Genomic DNA, 21,231 nt, shown 5'->3' on the forward strand with positions numbered 1-21,231 from the left:
TTACAATTCGGATGATTTATCAACTGCTTATTGATTCTTGTATTTTCTTTTCTTGGGGTTTTAGAATTAATGCAACTGTTTTATTTTCTCTGTGCCTAAATAAAATTTGCTAAAAGAAGAAAAAGAAAAAAGTTTGCACATTTGCACATGCTTCACAGTTATGACTTTGATGTCACTGTTGTGCAATGTGCTCATGTCAGAAAACATGCCAGCACTGATAAAAGGAAAAAGCAGGAGTGATACAGTTCCGATAGATTGGAACAGGTCCTGAACCGAAACCAATTTCTGATTCCCATCCTTAGCTGTCTTGCCATTTTTTCCTGTTTTAATTGTCTTGGACAGCTATCCTAGAGATACTCTGTCATAACACCTTGGCCCATTTGGAAACAGCATGCCACCAGAGCACGAATGGGATTGTCTCTGCGCTCTTTGATTCACCCGCAGCTGTCACCACCCTGTCTTCTGTTGTCAGCGTAGCTTTGTTCTACCTCTTTTCCCTTTTTTGTTCCAACATAACTCATGCATTATCTTTGATCAATGTCTTTAATTAGTAAGCAGACAATGAGGAAGCTACATTGATTTTTTTTTAATCTAGTGATAAAATAGGATAAAATATGAAATGACTGAGTGAGTAATTGGTGAGTAAATAACACAGACACGAGTACAGCCACAGTAATTACAGACCTACAACGTGGCTGCGGGAGTTGGCAGCAACCAGATGTGGATATGAGCGTTTCAGTAGATATTCCGTCCCTTTAATAAATTCTGCCAGGCTACATGTTGTGGAGAGAAGAGTTTTCTTGGGCAGCTTGCCTAAATTTGTCAATAATGAATGAAATTCCAGACCTTATGTATTTCTATCTTGTTGCTTTATAAAACTTCTATAACAATTTAGTATGTAATACAGTATATTTACTTTAAGGGCCTACACTTGCTATGATGTGTGTCGGAAACACACGGTAAAGGTAGAGAATTCCTGGGAAACGACTCCAGGCACACAGGAAATTCAACATTTTACAGGAAGAAGCGACACGAGGGGGATACTATACTATACATACTAAAAATCTGAAGTACTATTTGATTAACAAGTGCAAAGAGCTATATAGACAGAACGATCATTTAACATACAGGACAAATTAAGACCAAGTGGGTGCTTCAGTCATTAAATATGGTATGAAACCAGAAGAAAATGCTTTAAATGAAACCCCTATAACATCCTTTTACAAGCTAAAGCTATGTACCCGAGTTAATATTAATGACCTTTTCAATAATGTAAAAAACAACATGGCCATTAAAGCTTCCAGAAAAATTACAAGTCAACATATGTCCATATAAATGTTTAAAATCCAAGTCAGTGAGGAAATCTGCAGCAAGCAAAGGAACAGGTGCTTAATGTAAATCCAAGGTCAGTATGAATTCAGTCAATGAGCATTACATCTGATAATGTAGAACATATCAGAGTGTGGTGTGTGTGGCTCTTCCAGTGCTTGATTTAAAGCATCCTGATAATTTCATTACTACTGTACAGCTTGGAGTGACTTGAGCCTCGGCCAGCCTCACGTCCGCAAAGAGAGAGAGAGGGGGAGAAGGACTCTTCGGAGAGAAAGATCAGACGCCTCCTTTCTGCCTGCTGCCTTCAAAGTCACGGCTGAAAAGCAGCCCAAGTGTGAGTTCAGTAGCTCAGAATTTCAAAACAAAGAGAAAAAAAGCATCCTACTGAAACATCTTTCGAACAGAGTACACGACCAGTGGATAGAATATATAGAGCCTTGACTCAACCTTTCGCCATGCACTCTGCCTTCCACTCTGTCCACTCTTTACTCTCTCATGACTCAGTGAAGCAGGGCTGTGATCAGTATGGCCGCTATCTATAGCAAGATAAATGAATACAGTGCATTAACATAGAGCCACCACCATAAATGAGGGACACTGACAGCCTACTCAAATTGATTCAGTCCAATAAGTTAAACAAAATGTACTTATTTAAAATAAATTTAAACGAATAATAATATTAATTATTATTACTATTATTATTATTACTATTATATAACATAACCAGAGATGCAATAGCTCATCTGACTCACTATCCATTACAATTCACACAATTGTTCTCTATTCACACAATAGAGAACAAAAGTTTCCTGAGTCATATAAAGTAGCAAAAACATTTAGGTGAACTGACACACACACAAGGGCTGTGAATGTTTATTATGATGATATTATGATGAGGCTTTCAAGATGTTCTCTGATAGTACTTATTAAGTTTTTGTGCAAAACAATATCAAGCCCATTAACCTTTAGTATTTTAAGTAGGCGTGAATCAAACTCAACCTGCTGCAGGTACTATATAGAAGTTTGAGGCAGGTGCACCTTTCAGACCAGGTGCAGGACTTTAGTATTTACACCGCTGTGCTTTAAATTCTACAATCTAACTGGGGTAATCATGTTCCAATCTAAAGTCAAAGTTACAAGAAGCCAGGTTTTCTATATGCTGTTTAATATGCATGTAATGCATTCCACAAGTCACATAGCTTGAACACTGATTTCTAGTTCAATAAAGCATCAATTACTCCATTAAAACGTTCAGCTTACATGGAAAAGAAGTACCCATATGAATCTGAACCAGGTAAAGCAATCAACCACTGTGCTACTGCATAAAAATGTGCAGTGCTAACATGAAAAGGGAAGGAAAAGTTGAGCTTCATGCTGAGTGATAAATACCCACCATTTGATATGCTGAAAGAGCGAAGGAAGGTTCTGCATTTAAATGTGTGCTGCAGGGCACCTTTCTTTGTTTCTGTGGCTAGCCTTTTGAAGGGCTGCACTTTAAAGAATTGTAGCCTACTGCACATTCACGCTGCTGAATATTTGTACTGCACAAAGCAAAAGAAACAGTCACACAGATGTGTTATTTTACATGGTAGAAAAAACCCTGGCATGAATCGAGTGAAGAGAAGAAATGATTGGACTACTATTTCTGCTTATGGTTTAGCCGAGGCAGCTTCAGTCACACAAATCCCATGTTAAATATCATTATTAAGGAAACAACAAGGCAGCTGTTAAACATAGTACACAATCTTTGAAATTTTCTCTTATTAGAGCTTATGTTTTTAATCACATCATAACAAAACATATGAATTTATCAGTACTGCTCGTGAGAAATATTTTGTTTTCTGTGCATACAGATTTTTTACTGCTCCCAGGTATAACAGTTTAGCATAATGAACTATGTGTAAGCATTGTATCAAACAGCAATACCTGCAGTGTGCTCTTTATACCAGCAACACTTGCAAGGAAACTGTTGCATGAAAATTATGTGATTAGAAAAAGAAATTAATTGAATAAAACTCATTGAATTTTCTATCTATCTATCTATATCTCTCTCTATATATATATATATATATATATATATATATATATATATATATATATATATATATATACATATATACATATATATAAAATGTTATATCCCAATTATGAGTGAATTCCAGTGATATACCTTGTACTCCGTGTAGTCCCTGTGTGGTGACTCCTTCCACATTACTTCCTGTCTTGTCTGTAACAACATGATGCTAGCTGACCTGCCTGTTATTAAAACTAGAAAATCCAATTTTGTGGAAAGGTGGTTTGGATGAAGTTGATGTGTGACTCTCACCTGACACACTTGCCAATCAACACAACATATCCCCAACCTCACTATCTGCTCAACCCACATGCTTTTTAAGATGATTACCAAAGCAAAATGTACACACTTGAAGAACTGTAACAGTAAACAAAGAGTGACCAAAATATGATCCACAACCCCAGTTCCAAAAAAAGTTGGAATGCTGTGTGAATAAAAAAAGGAATGATTTGCAAATCTCACAAACCCTTATTTGCTTCTAAACAAATCATATGCTCTGGAGGTTGCCCAACAAATGCATCTTTACTGATTTCAGATCAACAGAAATGAAACGTAAAAAGTATTTACACAAAACTAAAAAAGTTATACATAACGAGTCCATTGCAAAACAGAAAATTGATTCTTTAAAACACAATGCTGAAAAACAACAAATGTGCCTCTTTAAATATGATGGTTGATACAGAGTCAGGCCAAGACAGTTTAAATTTATCAAAACAATGGTGGACTCTACAGTTTGATTTGGTACTCTACCTAATCTTACTGGGGATGACAGACATTTGCTGTCATTCAGTGCTGTCTGAAGTTGTTGTGTAAGGCCTAAAACTTCAGAAGCACACTACTTAACCATCTTCTAAGTAAAAACAAATACCCTAAAAGGGGGAAAAACCCTAAATGAATTAACAGAGTGTCTTAGTATGGGAAGTACGGTAATTAGTTGAACAAAGTTTCAGTGGAACTTTGTATTAATTTAAAATCACCAGTTTCTCCAAGAGGAACCGAGTGGATCATGAGAACGCCAGCAAAATACCCACAGTAGTATAACATATCCACTGGATTCCCTGACTATAAAGGATGAAGGTTCATGTTTACCTTTTAAATTTTCACTCACGTGTATCTATTCTTATACCCATTGCCTCGGATATGAGAACTACTTTGAGATAGTCAACAGCATTAGCTATCAGGGTCCTCCACTGTGAAACCTAATGCCGGGCTCACACTGTGCGATTTTTGGCCCATTTTGAGCCGATTTTTGAGTCGTGCGACCGTTTTGGCGATCGGCCCGATTTTGGCCTTCATCGTACGTCGTGCATCGTGTAGTATACGTGGGGTAACGAGAAGCGATTAACACCTCACGACCAGCTCCCGATCATCAATCACTTGGTCGTGAGGGTGTCGCCGCAGCTGCTCACACTGCGCACGCGCAAACACAAACGTCAGCGAAAAAGACGGCGCAGCACGGCAGTGCAGCGTGTGATCTGGACACAAGCGATGGAGACACTTGTAGAACTTTGGAAAGCTCATCCGAGCCTTTTCGATGTGGTCTCACAAAATTATCACGACCACAACAACCGTGAAAATAGTTGGATAGACATTGCTGCTCAATCACAGCTGCCTGATCAATGTTTTTCATTAGCCGTTGATGGTGGTGGTGTGTCTGTGTGAGTGAAAGACAGAGAGGGAGAGCGAGCGACAGAATTTCTGTTATAACCTTCATTTTATGGACGCACAGTGTGAGCACTCGGGTCGCATCAGAGCACTCGGGTCGTATAGTGTGAGAATCTGCATCGTGACCTACGAACTTCTAACCCCTGCGAGTCAATTGTACAGTTTGAGCAGGAGCTGAATCGCGCGACTGAAAAAATCGCACAGTGTGAGCCCGGCATAAGGGAGTTCACAAAGGTAACACCTTCTATACTTTCCCATGTTTGCCATGTTCACCATCTTTATGCTTTGGGCTTAGACTAATAAATACACTAGGTGCTTAAATGGGATAATAACAGCATAACAGTAAAATAATGCTAATTTTAGGTATAGATAATGCAACCTGATAAATTGGTTGTAGATTAGTTTGGTTTTTTTTAGAAGTAAAAAACTCAAGCATAAATTTGTACATGACCCTTAAGTTTAAAAAGGAGGAGAAAAAGATCTGGATCTCTTTGAGAACACAGATGAGGGTACATGTTGAAGTACATCTTGCGTTCCTCACAAACAGGCACAACTTTTTTGAAGCCTGTGCTTTACCATCTGGGCATTCCAGCCTGCCAAGCAATCTGCCTTACACTTAAATTAGGACTGGTCCTCTTTTGATTTTTATTCACTTGGATCATATTGATATATATGAAACTTTGTGAATGAATGCAACCAAAAGTAAAGAAAGCACTTGGTTCTCTGGGCGTCAAGAAATGCTGCGTTTTTATAGAGAAGTTCATCCATTTTGCCTGCTACACAGCTGCAGGCCAATCTAGTGATGCCTCTTAAGTAATTCTGTAGGAACTCTAAAGCTCCATAACACTGGATGAGACTGTGTACCTTTCTTTCTAGCAACAACTCAGTGACTGAGAATGGTAAACTACTGGTAAGAGTATTATAGTCATTGCCCCTGAGGAAACTGTAGAGCACCCCAACAATGCATTTTGACTAAAGCATAGTGTCCCTGGTGATTCCATGTGTGCTGTTGCCTTGCCCTCTGATATTTATTACACTGTGGGAAGAAACGTGCAGTTTGGTCTCATTTAACACTTGCACTCGAGTGCATATACCCCTTTAGCAGTATCAGATGGAGCTTGTGGGAACTATATGCAGCAACAAAACAAAACAAAGCATAGTGTTTATATATCCCTAGAACCAAACAGGGCTATTTTGACTCAGAGAGACAAAAGGGCTTAAAGCTAAGTATTTGCTTCATAGAAGTTCTTAGTCTGACAAAAATTTAATGCACTTTCCATTTGTTTTAATCAATACTGACTTACAGTGTGGTTATCTGAACTTTACTAGGTAGAAAGTTGGTGTAATAAAGCAGAGAAATCATACTCACATGCAAACTGTAATAAAGCATCTCGACTGAGGACAATCCCAATGCTGTTCTCTGCTTTGCACTGGTACTTTCCATAGTCAGTGATCTCACTTGCATTGGAAATAATTAAGTTTCCGTCGATGAATGTGTAGCGGTAATCTGCCTCTGAATCTACCTGCGTCCCATTGATGTACCAACTGAAAAACATAAGAGGAATAAGGTTTTTGTTATATTTGTGATGAATGACCAGCTAATTTAGAATTAAAGCTGAAATTTCAATTAGTACACACACAAACAAATGCCACACCTGTATGTGGGTGGTGGATTCCCCCGTGCCTCACAGTGCATCACCACTTTCTTTTCATCAGAATCCAAAGGAAAAATAACATCATCTGGCTCCTGGATAAAAACAGGCCCAAACTCTTCATTTTCTACAACAAAAGAAAAGATGGAGAAAAGATGATTATAATTATCATAACCAAGTGCCAAGGGGCTTTCTATGAACTCTGGAATTTGATTTGTGCATGAAACAGTAGAAAATTTGCAATTTTTCACAACATTAAAAGCACCTGCTTAATATTTTGTGTATCACGTATTCTGTAAAAACAGCTCTGACAAGTCAGGGCAAGGACATGACAAGTCTGGGGTGCACTGTGGGGTTTGGGGACTTTAGGTTATAAGATGGGGCGCTGTGGATTGGACTTGCTTTGGTGCATTTTTGATGGTCACCAAGATTGGGATCTAGAGAGCTTGGAGGCTAGGTTGATGGACTCCTTGTTGTGATTCTTAAGACATCAGGTTACATTTTCCTGTGGAGGGAGGTTGCTGCCATTGGTTAGTCCATGTCAAAGTAACAGCTAGATATATGTGAGGACCTGAGGGAAGGTCACTGCACTATGGACAAAATATTCCCTTCACCTGTCTGTTTTTTAATATTGTGGCTAATTAGTGCATTCCAGATTGAGCGATATATTTTATAACTAATCTGTTAGTTCTAACATTACAAAGAACTGAGTAATCCTCAAAATGGCACTCTAAACTGAATTTTGAGCAGCTTTTGAAGTTAGAAGTGATCCTTTCCTCAGGGTAATCTTTTAGGTTTCTTATGTTAAAAATGAATGATGATATAAGTTAAACCTTTAAGATTATCCATTAAGCTTTTATCTCATTTCTTTTAGACGTTTTTGGACACACTGCTGTTTGACTAAATGGGCGAGTGATTAACGAAAGACAAGTGATGGTCCTGACTTTGCTATTCACTAAAGTATTTTTGTTGCCCTGGCTTGGGAGTGCAAAGCAGGGAGTGTACATCTTCTATCTATTTGGGCTTTGCACTTGATATCCAAGCACATACAGTTTGCTAAACAAATGGTAAACAACCATGTTAGGGGACTGATAACAGTATGATATTGTTATCCATCTTCTCTTCTTACAGATTTGTTTCTGTCCTTTTACAGAATAATTTAAAGATGCTACCACTGAGCAAAAAACAGGCATTTTTTTATTTGTTGGAGGGAATATTATAACACAAGCATTATTTTTTCTGTCAATCTTTCTGCAGTGTTTACCTTCTTTGCTATGATGGATACCAGGCCTCTATTTCTTTCTTTCTTTTTTTAAAATAACACACTCGGCAAGCACAAGAATATATTAAAAAAAATTAAAAAACAACAACAACACACACACACACACTAAAAGGACCTTGTCTGATATTCAGCAAAATTATTTACTGTATGTAACTCTAATATAAGTGCTTTAATATGGTATTAATCAATTGCTACATACAAACAAATGTAATAAGACAGACCATTGTGTTTAAATTGGAACACAAGCTCATTTCAAATACACTGTATTGAAAATAGTATTTGCTTGTCTGCCTTAATATGCATATGAACTTGAGTGACAATCCGTTATTAATCCACATTGTTTAATATCAGCCCGCCCTTTGCAGCTATAAAAGCTTCAAGTCTTCTAGGAAGAAGACTTGAAGCTGGAACAATGGGAATTCTGACCATTGTTCCACAGTTCATTTTATATTCTGTTTATTTTTTATTGACATCAGTTATCTTGTATCTTTATTTCTTACACCAAATTAATAACTGCACATTGTTTAGAGGCATTTACTACTCTGTCACTTTTGTGACCTCAAGTTAAAAAACTATCTTAGATCATCATTTTAGCCTCTGTTATTAGTAAGCAGTAGGTAAATGAACTATTAAACTTATAAATGCATACTTCGCACTAGAAAATTACCAGCCATGCGTCACCACATCACTGAATTCCTAACTCATAGGATATCCCAAAAGCAAAGAAATATGACATTTTGAACACTTTTGATCTTTCATTTTAAGGCACAGAGCACAACTGTCATCAAATACATGTGCGCAGTTCAAAGGGAAAACTGTCATACTTTTGTTCTTTTAGTTGAAAGCGTGGAGCATACATGGGGGACACATGGGTTGATAGGAGTCCAGAGGTACCTACAGTGTGACCTCATTAAACAGATTTTAATGAAAGAGCTAAGATGAAACTGTCAACCAATTTGCTCTACCAATATATACAAGACACGATTGTTTTACAACAGAGAAAACTTTAGTTGTAAATGCCACTGAACTACAGGTTACAAAAAACTTACCCAGACATTAATGTTTTTTGGAGGTTTCAATGTCCTTCTAGCACTGACACAGTAATGTGTCAATAATCACATCAGAGGATATGTGTCAGACAAGGAAAACTAAATTGTTATGACACATATAAGTTGATTTACTTCGACTGAAGGGTTCTTTGGTGCATAGATTTTAAAATCCATTTACAAAACATCCAGTTTGTTACCTATTGAGCAGCAGACTGCAAAATGAGCGTCTAGCAAAAAGGCAACATTTGAGTTTGGGGTGCAGGCCAAACAAAACTGTGCAGGCGTCCTTGCAGCCTTCTTGCCAGCAAGCAGGACAGGGCACATGGGTACATCCTCTCTCAATGTGCCAGTCTTCTGCTTTTCTCTGAACAGATTGCAACTCCTCCCTCTCACAAAATGGGACCTGCTAAGGAGGGGTTACACATTCTGCCATGAGCATCCACCTTTCGGCGACAAGCATGGTGCTGGAGAAAATAGTCTCACTCCTGAGGAAGGGAGCAATAATGATGGGCCTTCAGAGGGGCGTCTCCTCTAGTGTTCGGTGTATTGTATAGTATTAAAGTATACGAATTGTATGAAAAATATTTTTCAGTTTTTCTATACTGGTGCACATCCCTAAAAAAAATCACCTCAAAGATTGTAGAATAATTAATTATTATTAAACAGAGCTTCTCAAGTCAGCTGGGGACAAAGCCTGCCTTTTTAAAAAAAAAAGAAATATATAACAGACAGAAGCGAAATGTCAGTAATTTCTTTATTTATTTCAGTATCATTCAGCCCTGGAGTTTTCTGCTTGACAGTCCCTGTTACAGTTGCGTTGTTTCTTCCGAGTGCTCTTTGTTTCATTCGGCTGGTAACAGAAAAGTGATGCACCTTGTACGATAGGCTTCCTCGTTGCATTACACATCAGATTTACAGACATTGCAAAAGACAGCTGAATCTTGTGTTCTTCAAAAGAATTGTTTTTCTGTGAGATGATGAATTTAGGGATATTCTAAGCTCTGTAAACAGAGCTTCTTTGAAGTTTGCATGTGACACAGGAGAATATAGTAGCTGAAAAAAAACATATATATTTATATATATAAAAGTCATGCATGCTGCTGTTTAAATCAGTAGTTTAAGCGGCAGCATGCCCTCTTCAGAGACTAACACATACCTTCCCTACCTTTCATTGACATTAAAAAACTCAAAGCTAAGCATGATAATATCAGCTATTTTTGTTAACTTCATAATCATTGAACTTCCAACCTGCAGTGGCTCCACACACTGCCAATGGTACAGCCAGCTTAACAACCAACTGGTTAACAGGCATAATTACACTGAGCATTTTGCTTTAGTTGGCCTTAGGGAAGGTTTTTATACTATTTTGCAATACTGTTTATTTATGTGATACTTTTGAATTGGTTTAGGAGAGAAAAGAGAAACAAATAACAGAACTCTGCTTTATTTTGTCACAAAAAATTTTTTTTTCCCTGATAACACTAACAGTTTCAGAATCTATCAGGACATTCAGTTAATGGCAACTTTGCTAGTGTAAAATCTAATTTTTATAATTTAGTTAACTTCCTCAATCCTCAATTGAATTCTCTACTACTGAACTGAAATTCTTGCAGCACCCAGTTTGGATGTGAGCCACTTTCTCAAGATTGGTTTTTACAGTCTCCATGTTTTGGCTCTGACATCCAAAATATTTGTCACATTTGTGGCCACAACTGTAACCATAGATTTAGTTCAGTTAACCGTTGTCATTAAGAGCAGAGCATCATCGTGTGTGAGAGCTGGAGAGATAACATTCGGAAGATAAACATGGCAATAACAATCAGAGAATTATCCCCAGAACCCATTTTAATACACAGTTAGGGCATTCATCACTAGCTGACACTGCATTTGATCTGGTACATAATGTCAGCAATGCAACAATACGAGTGACTCAATCTTGAGTATTTGCCACTATTTAGAAATAATCCAATGACAAAACGAGAATCATGTTGTTTTTTCTTCCCGTGCTGTATATAATCTCTTTCATACTGTCAGCAATGCATTGTTCTACAGGGAAATAAATAGCTTTTGAAGTAATATCCTCATCACTGGAGGAAAATGAATCAATATTAAGTTGCAAACCTTACAGTGCATATAAAGCAACTGATGTCAGTCCTTGCAGTGTTACTAGTTCTAAAAATAAAAGAAGCCCATCAGGTCTTTACATTTTCTGCATCTTATTTACACGGCTCTCTGTCTGCACATTCAGACATAAACTCGGCAATATTAGTGTGCTGCACCTGTCCTGCTTAGTTTAGGGAATGGGCCACTGAAAATTATTAAAATATTTATATTTCAAACACAATCAAGTTTCAGGTGAGTCCATGTCATAACATATAATATATGTTGCTAAAAGGTGCAGGAAATGCCAGAACTGACTTCTTATCATTTAATCCTAATATACATTCACATGGAATTTATATGATATTTATATTTATATTGATATATTGCAGGAACAGAAAAACATAGGGACAGACAAGCTAAAAACCTTAATTAAACTCAGGAAGTGATATTAGATAATACCGAGCTGAGCAGCACCCATTTTTATTTTGATGTCAATCAGCATACACATATGTGGACCTAATTCATCAGTCTAAATCATATTATTATAAGAATGATATATTATTACATCTGATAATAATATAGAATATATAATAACATCCAGCAGCATTGAATATTTGAATTCAGTTTCATCCCCTTAAGTGAGGGAAATATGTTTAACAAGGAAGAGAATTCCTACAGTGTTCAATCAGTGAGGATGTAAACACCTTCAGATTAAAGCAGAAAATTAACACTTAAGCTTCAGACTTAGTGTTTAATTTTAAATCCAGTGTGCTGGAGCCTAAACAATAAATGACTATCACTGTCTTTCTTGGCAACACTGTAATTCTGGTACAAAGTATATTATTTACAATGCATTATTGTGCAGACAGCCACAGGAAAAATTAATATGCATTCTGTTTGCGCTCAAATGCAAAAGCATAATATGGATTTAACTGACTTTACTATGGGTACGGTGGGGCAGTGCTATGTACAGTCGCCTCAGGGTTTGAACCACTGAATGACTGGCACTTTTCTGTATGGTGTTTGAATGTTCTTTTGGTGATTGTTTGAGTTTTTTCCAAGCGTTCCAGTTTCCTCCCACAGTCTAAGGCATGACTGTTAACAGTCTGAGACTGAACTCTATCCTCCTACAACATTCTAAATTGGTTTTAGGTCTACATGTGAGCACGAGTGGCTGTCTGTCTCTCGGCTATCTCTTTGTTAACCCTGTGATGCACTAGCAACTTATCCAGAAGTTTGTCTTTGGAGTGTGACAAGAAGCCAGAGTACTCTGATGGAGTACACAAGCACAGGGAGAACATCGACAGAGAAATCCACCAGGACACATTACAAAAAGAATGATTGAATCATTGATTGATAGACTGATAGAAAGAGCTAGAGTGCTCAGTTGGTGTCTGCTCCAAAGATCTGGACAGGGCAACTTCAAGCTAATGTTCTGCATAACCCAGGTTGCAGCATTATTTTAATGTGTCCTAGTACCCTCTCCAAATTCAAGGCCAAGTTCCATAAATATGGGATGTCAGAGACAGGGTACACTGGCAGCTGGTGGATTTTGGTGGATGCAGTGTGATGGTGTTGGGCAGCATATCCCTCACTGGCAACGTTTGTCATCATTGGAGCCAATCTCAACACTGAGAGATCAACTTGAGAATCTGCAACAAGTGGCAATCCCATATCTCCACAGTCTGAGACTGAACTCTATCCTCCAACATGACAACACTCGTCCTCACAGAGCAGGGTTTATCAGGGACTCCCTCCAGACTCCCTTGTGAGTGTAGAGGTTGGAATGGCCTGCCTACAGTGCTGAACTTAACCCTACTGAACACTTGTGGGATCAGCTTTCGCATGCTGTTTATGTCAGAAACACACAACCACATTGGCTGACTTGCTGCAAATGCTGGATGAAGAATGAGATGCCATCCCACAGCAGTGTGGTACTATGCTGGTCACTAGCATGAGGATGAAAGGCCAGGCTTTTGCAGCTGTGCATGGTTGTTCCAGATGCTACCGAGGTACCTGTTTGTTAAATTAATACATTTGTTGAATGTCAATTTGTCTAAAGTTTTTCATGGGTGCAACCCACATACTCAATTAAGGAGAAATAAACAGGCTCCAGACTTCCCTCAATTTTCAAGGCTTCTGGGAAAGAATCTGCGCTTCAAGGACAATTTTTTCCTCAATTATTTGACACAATTTAATTAAATTTATATAAAAAAAACCTGACAACCTGAGTAAATACAAAATTATGTTCTGACAACATTGTATTTTATTCTGTTGTATAAAGTATTTTTATTCTATTGTATATAGTATCTTATTCTTATTCTTATTCTCTTATCTTATTCAAACGTTTTTTCTTAATTTTTGCTACTGTAACTTTGTACTCTCCACTTTCTGCTGTAACAAATTTCCCACACGTGGGACAAATAAAAGTTAGCTTATCTTTTAATTGCTGATTTAACTTATTAAGGGAAAAAAGTAACTACCCTTCTTGTTAAATAATTAATTAACTGTGATTAAACACTTTTTAAATGCATTTATTTTTATTTAGGGGCAGCATGGTGATGCTGTTAACACTGTTGTCTCACAGGAAGAATGTCCTGTGTTCGAATCCACCATCTGGCTGGAGCCTTTCAGTGTGTTTGTATGTTCTCCCTGTGTCTGTGTGGGTTCCCTCTGAGGCTTCTAGTCACACTCCAAAGACAGCCTCCTGGATAGGTTGCTAGTGCATCACAGGTTTAACAAAGAAACAGACATGAGACAGATGGCCACTCGTGCTCACATTTACACCTACAGCCAATTTAGGAATCCCAATTAACTTAACAGCCAAATGCTTGATTGCACGTTTGCTGCCAATGGTGGCACAACCAGTTATTAGGTTTAGGGGGCAATGACTTTTGCCAGGTAGATTTGGATAGCTTTTTTTCTTAATGAAAGGTATTTTCATTTAAAATCTACATTTTTTAAAATTTACACTGGGTATCTTAGTCTAATAGGAGAATCTGTTTGATGTGTCTGAAACATTTAAGTATGACAAATATGCAAACAAATTACTAATCAGGAATGGGACAATGACTTCTTCATAGCAATACTGAAGAGCTGTTCAACCAACATGTTTGTGATAATTTGAAAACACTTGAGAGTTGGATAAAAAAAAACCAACATATCATTCTTTAAGTGCATTTGTATTTGTTTATGTGTTTGTCTGTAGAAAATACAAACACATACACAAGCATATGTGTCATTCAATTTCGAGTGTCATGGCCATCTGTCAGTCATAGAGTCAAAAAACTCAATACCCCCTTCAATCCACCAACGGTACATTACTTGTTGGCATCCATTTCATCCACTGAACATCAATCCAGTGCAATGGTATAATGGTCCTGTCAACACTGACAGTGGAGAGGCATTACCCTCACCTTGGTTATATAGATGTAAGTCATTTTATGGCTACCTAGTGATAATGCTGTCACAAAGTAAAAAAGGCAGAAAGATAGGCAGAAAGAAATAGACAAGCGCCTGGAACAGAAAAGAAGGTAACAAAGGAAACAAAAAATGGGGAAAAAAAAGGATAGATATTATAATTTTATGCCTGCTTCTAATATGACTCACTTTATTAGGAACTACTGATCCGGTTTGACAATAGAGGAACTGCTTCAGATTTCCATTAATGAGCCTTCCAGATGCAATAAGCATAATATAATTAATCACATCAAAGCATCAATGTGTCATTAGATCCTCAAGACTTATTAATTCTTGAAATCAGGACACTAAGTGACCCATGTAAATTTATGATGTTGTGTTTCCATTGTGCATTTGGGGTATTACATCTTGTCTTTGACATAGCTATCCATTATTTCTTTCTATGCTGGCAGAAGCACAGTGAGCACAATATTGCAATGATCCCACTTCAATTTCACAAAGGGCATGACCCTGGTCTCCCCGGAGAATGCGGTGATAACGGATAGGTACAATTCATTTCCAGACCAAACCTAAACAGAGAGAAACATATAAAGTCTAACCTAATATGGCAAACATTTGCCAGAGTGCAGACATAGCAGAGTGCATTCACACCAATTACGTTTGGAGGAGCTCAGTCAAACTCTGGAGTGCCTTCCCTTTTGGTTAGGCTCATTTTGGCGGGTGAGAACACTGTCATCTGAACTTCACAATTCAGGTCTTACTCCTGTATAGGCTGACTTGAAAGTAGTTGACCCCGACTGAGAATGTAATCCAGAACTAACAACAGAAAATAGCGTGAAAAAGTGCCACTCTCTACTTATAAGGAGTTAGAAGCTGATATTGATAGCTAGTAAGACATACTATGCCATAAAAGAAAAAAACATACTCAGCTTTCTCTTCCTACTTTGCTAAACAATGTATACTATAAAGTGTAAATTAAAATGGGAGATGACTTCTATGCAGCAAAAACAATGTCCAAATTCTCCCATTAACCCTTTAAAGCCGGTAGGAGCGGCATGCTCCGTTTTGCATAACTATTTTTAAATCCCGGTAGAACTGCAACCATGTAAGCTAGCGCAATAATTTTTTTTTGCATATGAAACCGGAGAAGTTGTAATTACATTTTATGCCATCAGCTTGTTCTAGGTCACAGTTTCCTTCCACATATAGCTTTGCAAAAACTGCATAAAAAGCACTTGCAGCAACAAAAACATAATATTCCAGAAACACGCTTTGCCGATGCGATCAGCTGTTCATACCACTTCCTATGTCCATCAGCGCGAACTATCGCATGTCCGCCATGACCTGCCTGAAACCGGAAGTGACATCATATGGCGGAAATGTAGTTTTCTTACCATCAGGGCCTTATGAGCATATACTGGTGTTTTTAAAAGTTATGTTTGACTTTATGACTTTCTGTGTCGTTTCTGGGATGCTTAGGACTCATATTGCACTGCTGGAAATAGTTTATTTTGATGCATATGCTGCTTTTTTTTGCAAATTTGCATTATAATATTTTTTTTTCATGCAGTATATAAAAATTGGTATATTTCAAAAATAAAACTATGAAGACACTTAAAATAAATTTCCTGTGGTGGGAAACTATTTTGTGCAACTTTTTTGTATTTACAGTTTTGAGGGATAGGCCTCTTAAATTAAATAACTAGAAATATATGTTAAAAAAACAAAAACGATTTTCAATTATTTGGTAGTTTATTGCACCTTTTTGCAATTTATTTAATTACTATGCACTTAATGCATACATATTATTAAAATTTGGGTTGTAATGGTTGTATTGATGTATATCAACTTGAAATGCTCCCAACAATGGCACTACAGCATGTAAAAATATAATATAAGCTCTGGCAAACTTGGCTCTATGGTAGGTCATAAAGGGTTAATAAGCTTTTGTGTTTATATATATATATATATATGTATCCCTATTGAAACATTTGCTTGTATATATGCAAGTATGAACGCAAACTCTAACAAATCAAAAACTTTTGAGAGAAAACAAACTGAGATTTTGACTGCTCCATTAGTTTTACCTTCGCTTCTATAGTCCTCCTGAGAGCTATGCAGACTCAGGGCTGACAGGGGGTGACTGGAGAAAGCAGGCCAGTCAGGAGTCACCAGCCCACTGCTGTAGTGTTGAGGTCTGCCGCGTGAGTTGAGCACTGAAGAAGAGCTGTCTGGCTTCATTCGTAATACTGCTGCATATGATATAGGCCGTGCTGCAACAGCTCTTGCGAAATCTGGGGGGAAAAAATGTGGAACACAGTTTAAGGATAAATCATTTATGTTCAGGATGTTAACTGCAACTGAAGTTAAATTTGTCAACAATAACAACAAATTCAGTTTTAGTGGATATTTGTTACAGCAAGTCAATGTCCAAATTGAAAGAACAAATTACGAAAGCACTAACCTTTTTAATAAATAAGAAAGAGAAAAGTACTCCAGTGTAGTGTATAGTATAAAACTCAGCAGCAAAACAACTCTAGTCAGTTTTCATTCTGCAAGGAATAGAATAATTTGGAGCAAACTAGTGCTTACAAATAAGGCATAGCACACAGGCAAAGATAAAGGAGAAAGCAGGTGTGTCGTAAAACTCAGAGAGTGAAATAAACAGAAAAAAACACCTAACAATGTCTAAAAAATGCATAGAAATGATATAGTTGATCTAATTTCTGAGTAAAATTGTAACCACAAGGTCTAAGAGATTTGTGTAAGATTAAATATCTGTCTGTTAAAGTCCCAATATCCACCTAATATAAAAGTCATTTTCAAAATCACTACCACAGTACCTGTTAAAAAGGTGTGAAATTACCCATAAAGATTCTAATTTCTTTTTTTTAAACATTTTTTTTATTCTTCAATTTAAATCTAGGAGTCTGTTTTCCCATTTGGCTCTCATACAGTCTGTTTTTTTGTTTTTTTTTTGGAGCATCTGCTGCGTACCACCATTTGATGTACTGACTAAAAAGGCACTTATGATGCCTTAGGTGAAAACATGCAGTTCTTAAAAGGAACCACAGACACACTGCATATTCTGGAGATTACTGTCATCAAAGTCTCAAATTGAATAAAATGGTAAGTGTAACAGAACAGGAGAGAAACAGATTCCTTTAAAGTCAAAGAGACCGTGGAGGTTCAGAATAATATCCTCTCTGAAAAAAGACGTCGAGGCTGTCACTAGTCATTGCTGTCACCATAAATTTCTGCAGCTTATTTCTGAAGAATTCAGTCCACTTTTTTAATGGTATTGTTCCAATTCGTTTTACTTTTGTGATACTATTAATATAACTCAAGAAAACATAAACAATTAGTGTATTTTTCTGCTTGAAATTTAATCCTCGTTTCACACGTTCCAAAGCAACTGCACGATACAGCTAAGGAATAGCTAAAATTACTGGTACTATGGAACCAATCCTGTGCAAATATATGGCTCAAACTAAAATGCATAAGACTGTAATCTTGAAGCTCAAGAAGAACTTAATCAGATATCTGCAAAGGAGGGTGGGAGTTTCTTACCCTACATGATAAAGTACTGTGAAAGAACTGAACAAAACTGAGAAATAATTATGTGTCCTTGGGGACTTGTCAGCTGCAAAAAAAAAAAAAAAAAAGCAATCTGCAAATGGAGAGCAGGCAATTACAGTATTACATATTCTGCTGAGAAACAGGATATGGAACTCCATTTGAAATTAAAGATACTGTGAGTTTGAACATTGAAAAGCAAAGCAATTAGTAGTTGGTTGGTAGTTAGTTAAACCATTTATCCAGCCAAAAATTAGCTTAGTTTGTGGTGTAAATCATGTTCTCACTGCTGATGCCTGCAACAGTACCTTTCAGTACTTCATTAAATGTGCCTTTCACACCTGGAAAGGTACAAATTGTATTAACTTGAGAGAGAATTCCAAAATAAAATTATAGCTAATTTTTAGAGCCTCAGTAATATGGCTTAATGGCATTGTAATAATGCAATGCATTTATATTAGCACTGTTTGTAATGTTCAACATAAATATTTCAAATGCAGTATTTGTTAAAAAGTGCTATATAACGCTGCTATAGCGTTAATTTTGTGCCTCTGTTCTGAGCGCACATAAAAAGATTTTGCAAATGCAAGTGTTGCATTTTGAGGAGAAAATTATTTTGAGCAAGGAAAAGTTTCATTCGAGCGAACAAAATTATTTTCTGCGTACAAGTAATGTATTATAAGAATAAAGTCACATTTGTTATTCCATAACAGGTTTTGCAAACTGATATTGCAGAATTTGCATTTCCTCTTGCTGCAAAGTCATTCTTTTGTGCTTATATATAAAACATATCATTTTTTAAGACCATTGTTGGTTTTAATCTAGCTTAAAGCAAACCACTCCACTGGATTTGGCTACATTTTGGACAGTGCTTCCGAAATAGAGTAGCTAGTGAGCTGATTGGAGAACAAAACAGCCAATCAGAATCTTCGCATCCAAGTCTGTGAATGGTTGGTTTTGTGGCACATTTATAACGTGTACAGAAAGAGTTGAGCGTGTAGGGTGCAGAGATGTTGAGCAACACACTGAGAGCAGGTCCGCAGATATCTGTCAGCACACAGAGCAGAAATCTGAGCAAGAGCAAATGCAACAACTGCGTGAGAGGGGCTGTTATTGTGTGAGTATATGGATAATAGCAAACACTGAAATACATTTCTTGCACGCAGCAATTAATTTTGTTTGCTCAAATTAAGCTTTTCTTTGCTCAAAATAATTTTCTCCTCAAAATGCAACATTTGCACTTGCAATTGTTTTTAAATGTGCGCCCAGAATAGAGGCACAAAAATAATGCCATATCTTGTCATCCCATGCATTACCTGACCATGGTCCCCCATCAGAGTCCAGTGGGGGTCAGGAGCGCTACTACAGGGTCCCATACCTACCATTCTAGATTTTGTATACCCAAATCCAGTGGAGTTTGCATGGTTGTGGATGGCCCAGGAAAATATTCTCCCAGCAAATGCAACAAAACGCTTCAGTTTCCAGATATTATTGGATCACCTTAAGCTGCTTATTGCTGACTCCTGTAGCAACTTTAGGTTCCCTTATACCAACACAATGGATGCCCTCAACCAGCAGTATGGACAGCTGGCCCTTCAGCGTATTGCAGAGTTAATGGGCAGGCAACTTCTCATATCAGGAGATACCAAGACCTTCAGGATGGTCTAAAGGTACGATCACTGGTCAGCATGCTTTCACAGTTACGGAGGGAAGGAATTGTAGAGATGGAATGTGGGTCTCATGTGTCAAGGCTGCTTGAGAAACTGACCCATGGTATTAGGTCCAGTTTCCAGCAGTGACACATTCACCCTCAGAACATTCTTGTTCCTACACTTAGGGACTTCTCCCACATGCTTGAAAATGAGCTTTGAAAACCCAGTTGTTACCACATAGACGAGGGCCCTCAGTCATGAAAGATGCTCTCTTTGTGGCAGGCTACTAGTAACAAAGTGCCTAAAGATATGATTTAAATTTCATTTTTTGCTAAGTTATCTATAATGTGTGGACACAAAAGTGTCTCATCCTTAGAGTTAGGTGCCTTCAGGGATTCACAGGTCAGTGCCAATAAATCTATGAATGTGGTCAGGTCAGTGTATTTTAAATCCAATCATTGGAAACCTTGGAAAAAAACCTTGAAAGCACTTGAAGACAATTGCTTGAGACCACTTTAAAAAAATAGCAAAGAAGTCTGACTCTTTAGTAGACAAAATATAAAGACATGAGGTGTAGTTTTGCACAATATTGTAGTTACTTATGTATGAGATGATGGGTATGCAGCCTGGCAACATGACCCTGTAAGCCTGATGTAGGGTAAAGAAACCCTGGCGAAAAACTAGAAAGATCTGTCATGCCCTGCAATGAACATTTAGAGTCACACAGGAATACAGAGTGAGTCACACAAAGTTCTGCTTATGATCGTGTTTGTCACACTGATTTTTTTTTTTTTGCAATTCAAGCAGAGCTCAGAACATAATATATAACTGAATTTCATATAACTGAGCTGAGGCCAAGCTATCAGAAGCAGACTGGTCTTAAGCATATTTGATGCAAAAATGTATAAAGCAACTTAGTATCTTTGACTGACAGCTAAGATGTAATGGTTGAAAGATGCTGAATGATTACAAGGAAACAGCTTGTTATAAAACAGGTTGATCCTGTTAAAAGATGACAGCTGCAATGACTTCATTTAGTCAAGATTTAAAATACTGTCAGGACATACAGCTCATTTCTCTCGCTAAACAGGACATCTCCACGTAAACATGCCGTATCTCATCAATGCCAGTTGGCATACTTCCTGCAGTGGAAATAAATAATAATGTTACTAGATTCATCAGACTTTAACAGTGATAAATAATAATGACTACAACACTGTATCATGTATCATGCATGTATCATTTTGTAACCAAACCACAGCGCCTAAAATCAGAATTAAATCATTAGGATACCTGAGAGATTTCCAGTCCTAAGAAGTACAAAACTATGAGGGGTAATTTTTACCAAAGGACTAGTGAATCAAATAAAAGCTTACCCCAAGAGTATTAACACAAGCCTTTGATGCAAATTCAGACTGGGCCGGAA

General features: G+C 37.4%; 1 protein-coding gene across 3 annotated transcripts in view; it reads right to left on the reverse strand.

Moving 5' to 3' along the window:
* The window catches only part of cntn5 (contactin 5), a 120,848-nt gene that overhangs the window by 53,066 nt on the left and 46,551 nt on the right, over window positions 1-21,231 (reverse strand). For all 3 annotated transcript variants that reach the window (XM_085131036.1, XM_085131034.1, XM_085131035.1), the window contains exons 3-5: window positions 16,665-16,871; window positions 6,727-6,850; window positions 6,441-6,616 (exon numbers count right to left, since the gene is read on the reverse strand). In XM_085131036.1, the coding sequence (XP_084987162.1) occupies window positions 6,441-6,616; window positions 6,727-6,850; window positions 16,665-16,871 (507 nt within the window). The remainder of the gene's footprint in view (window positions 1-6,440; window positions 6,617-6,726; window positions 6,851-16,664; window positions 16,872-21,231) is intronic.

The sequence above is a fragment of the Neolamprologus multifasciatus genome, chromosome 14 (assembly GCF_963576455.1).
Source record: "Neolamprologus multifasciatus chromosome 14, fNeoMul1.2, whole genome shotgun sequence".
Taxonomy (NCBI): Eukaryota; Metazoa; Chordata; class Actinopteri; order Cichliformes; family Cichlidae; genus Neolamprologus; species Neolamprologus multifasciatus.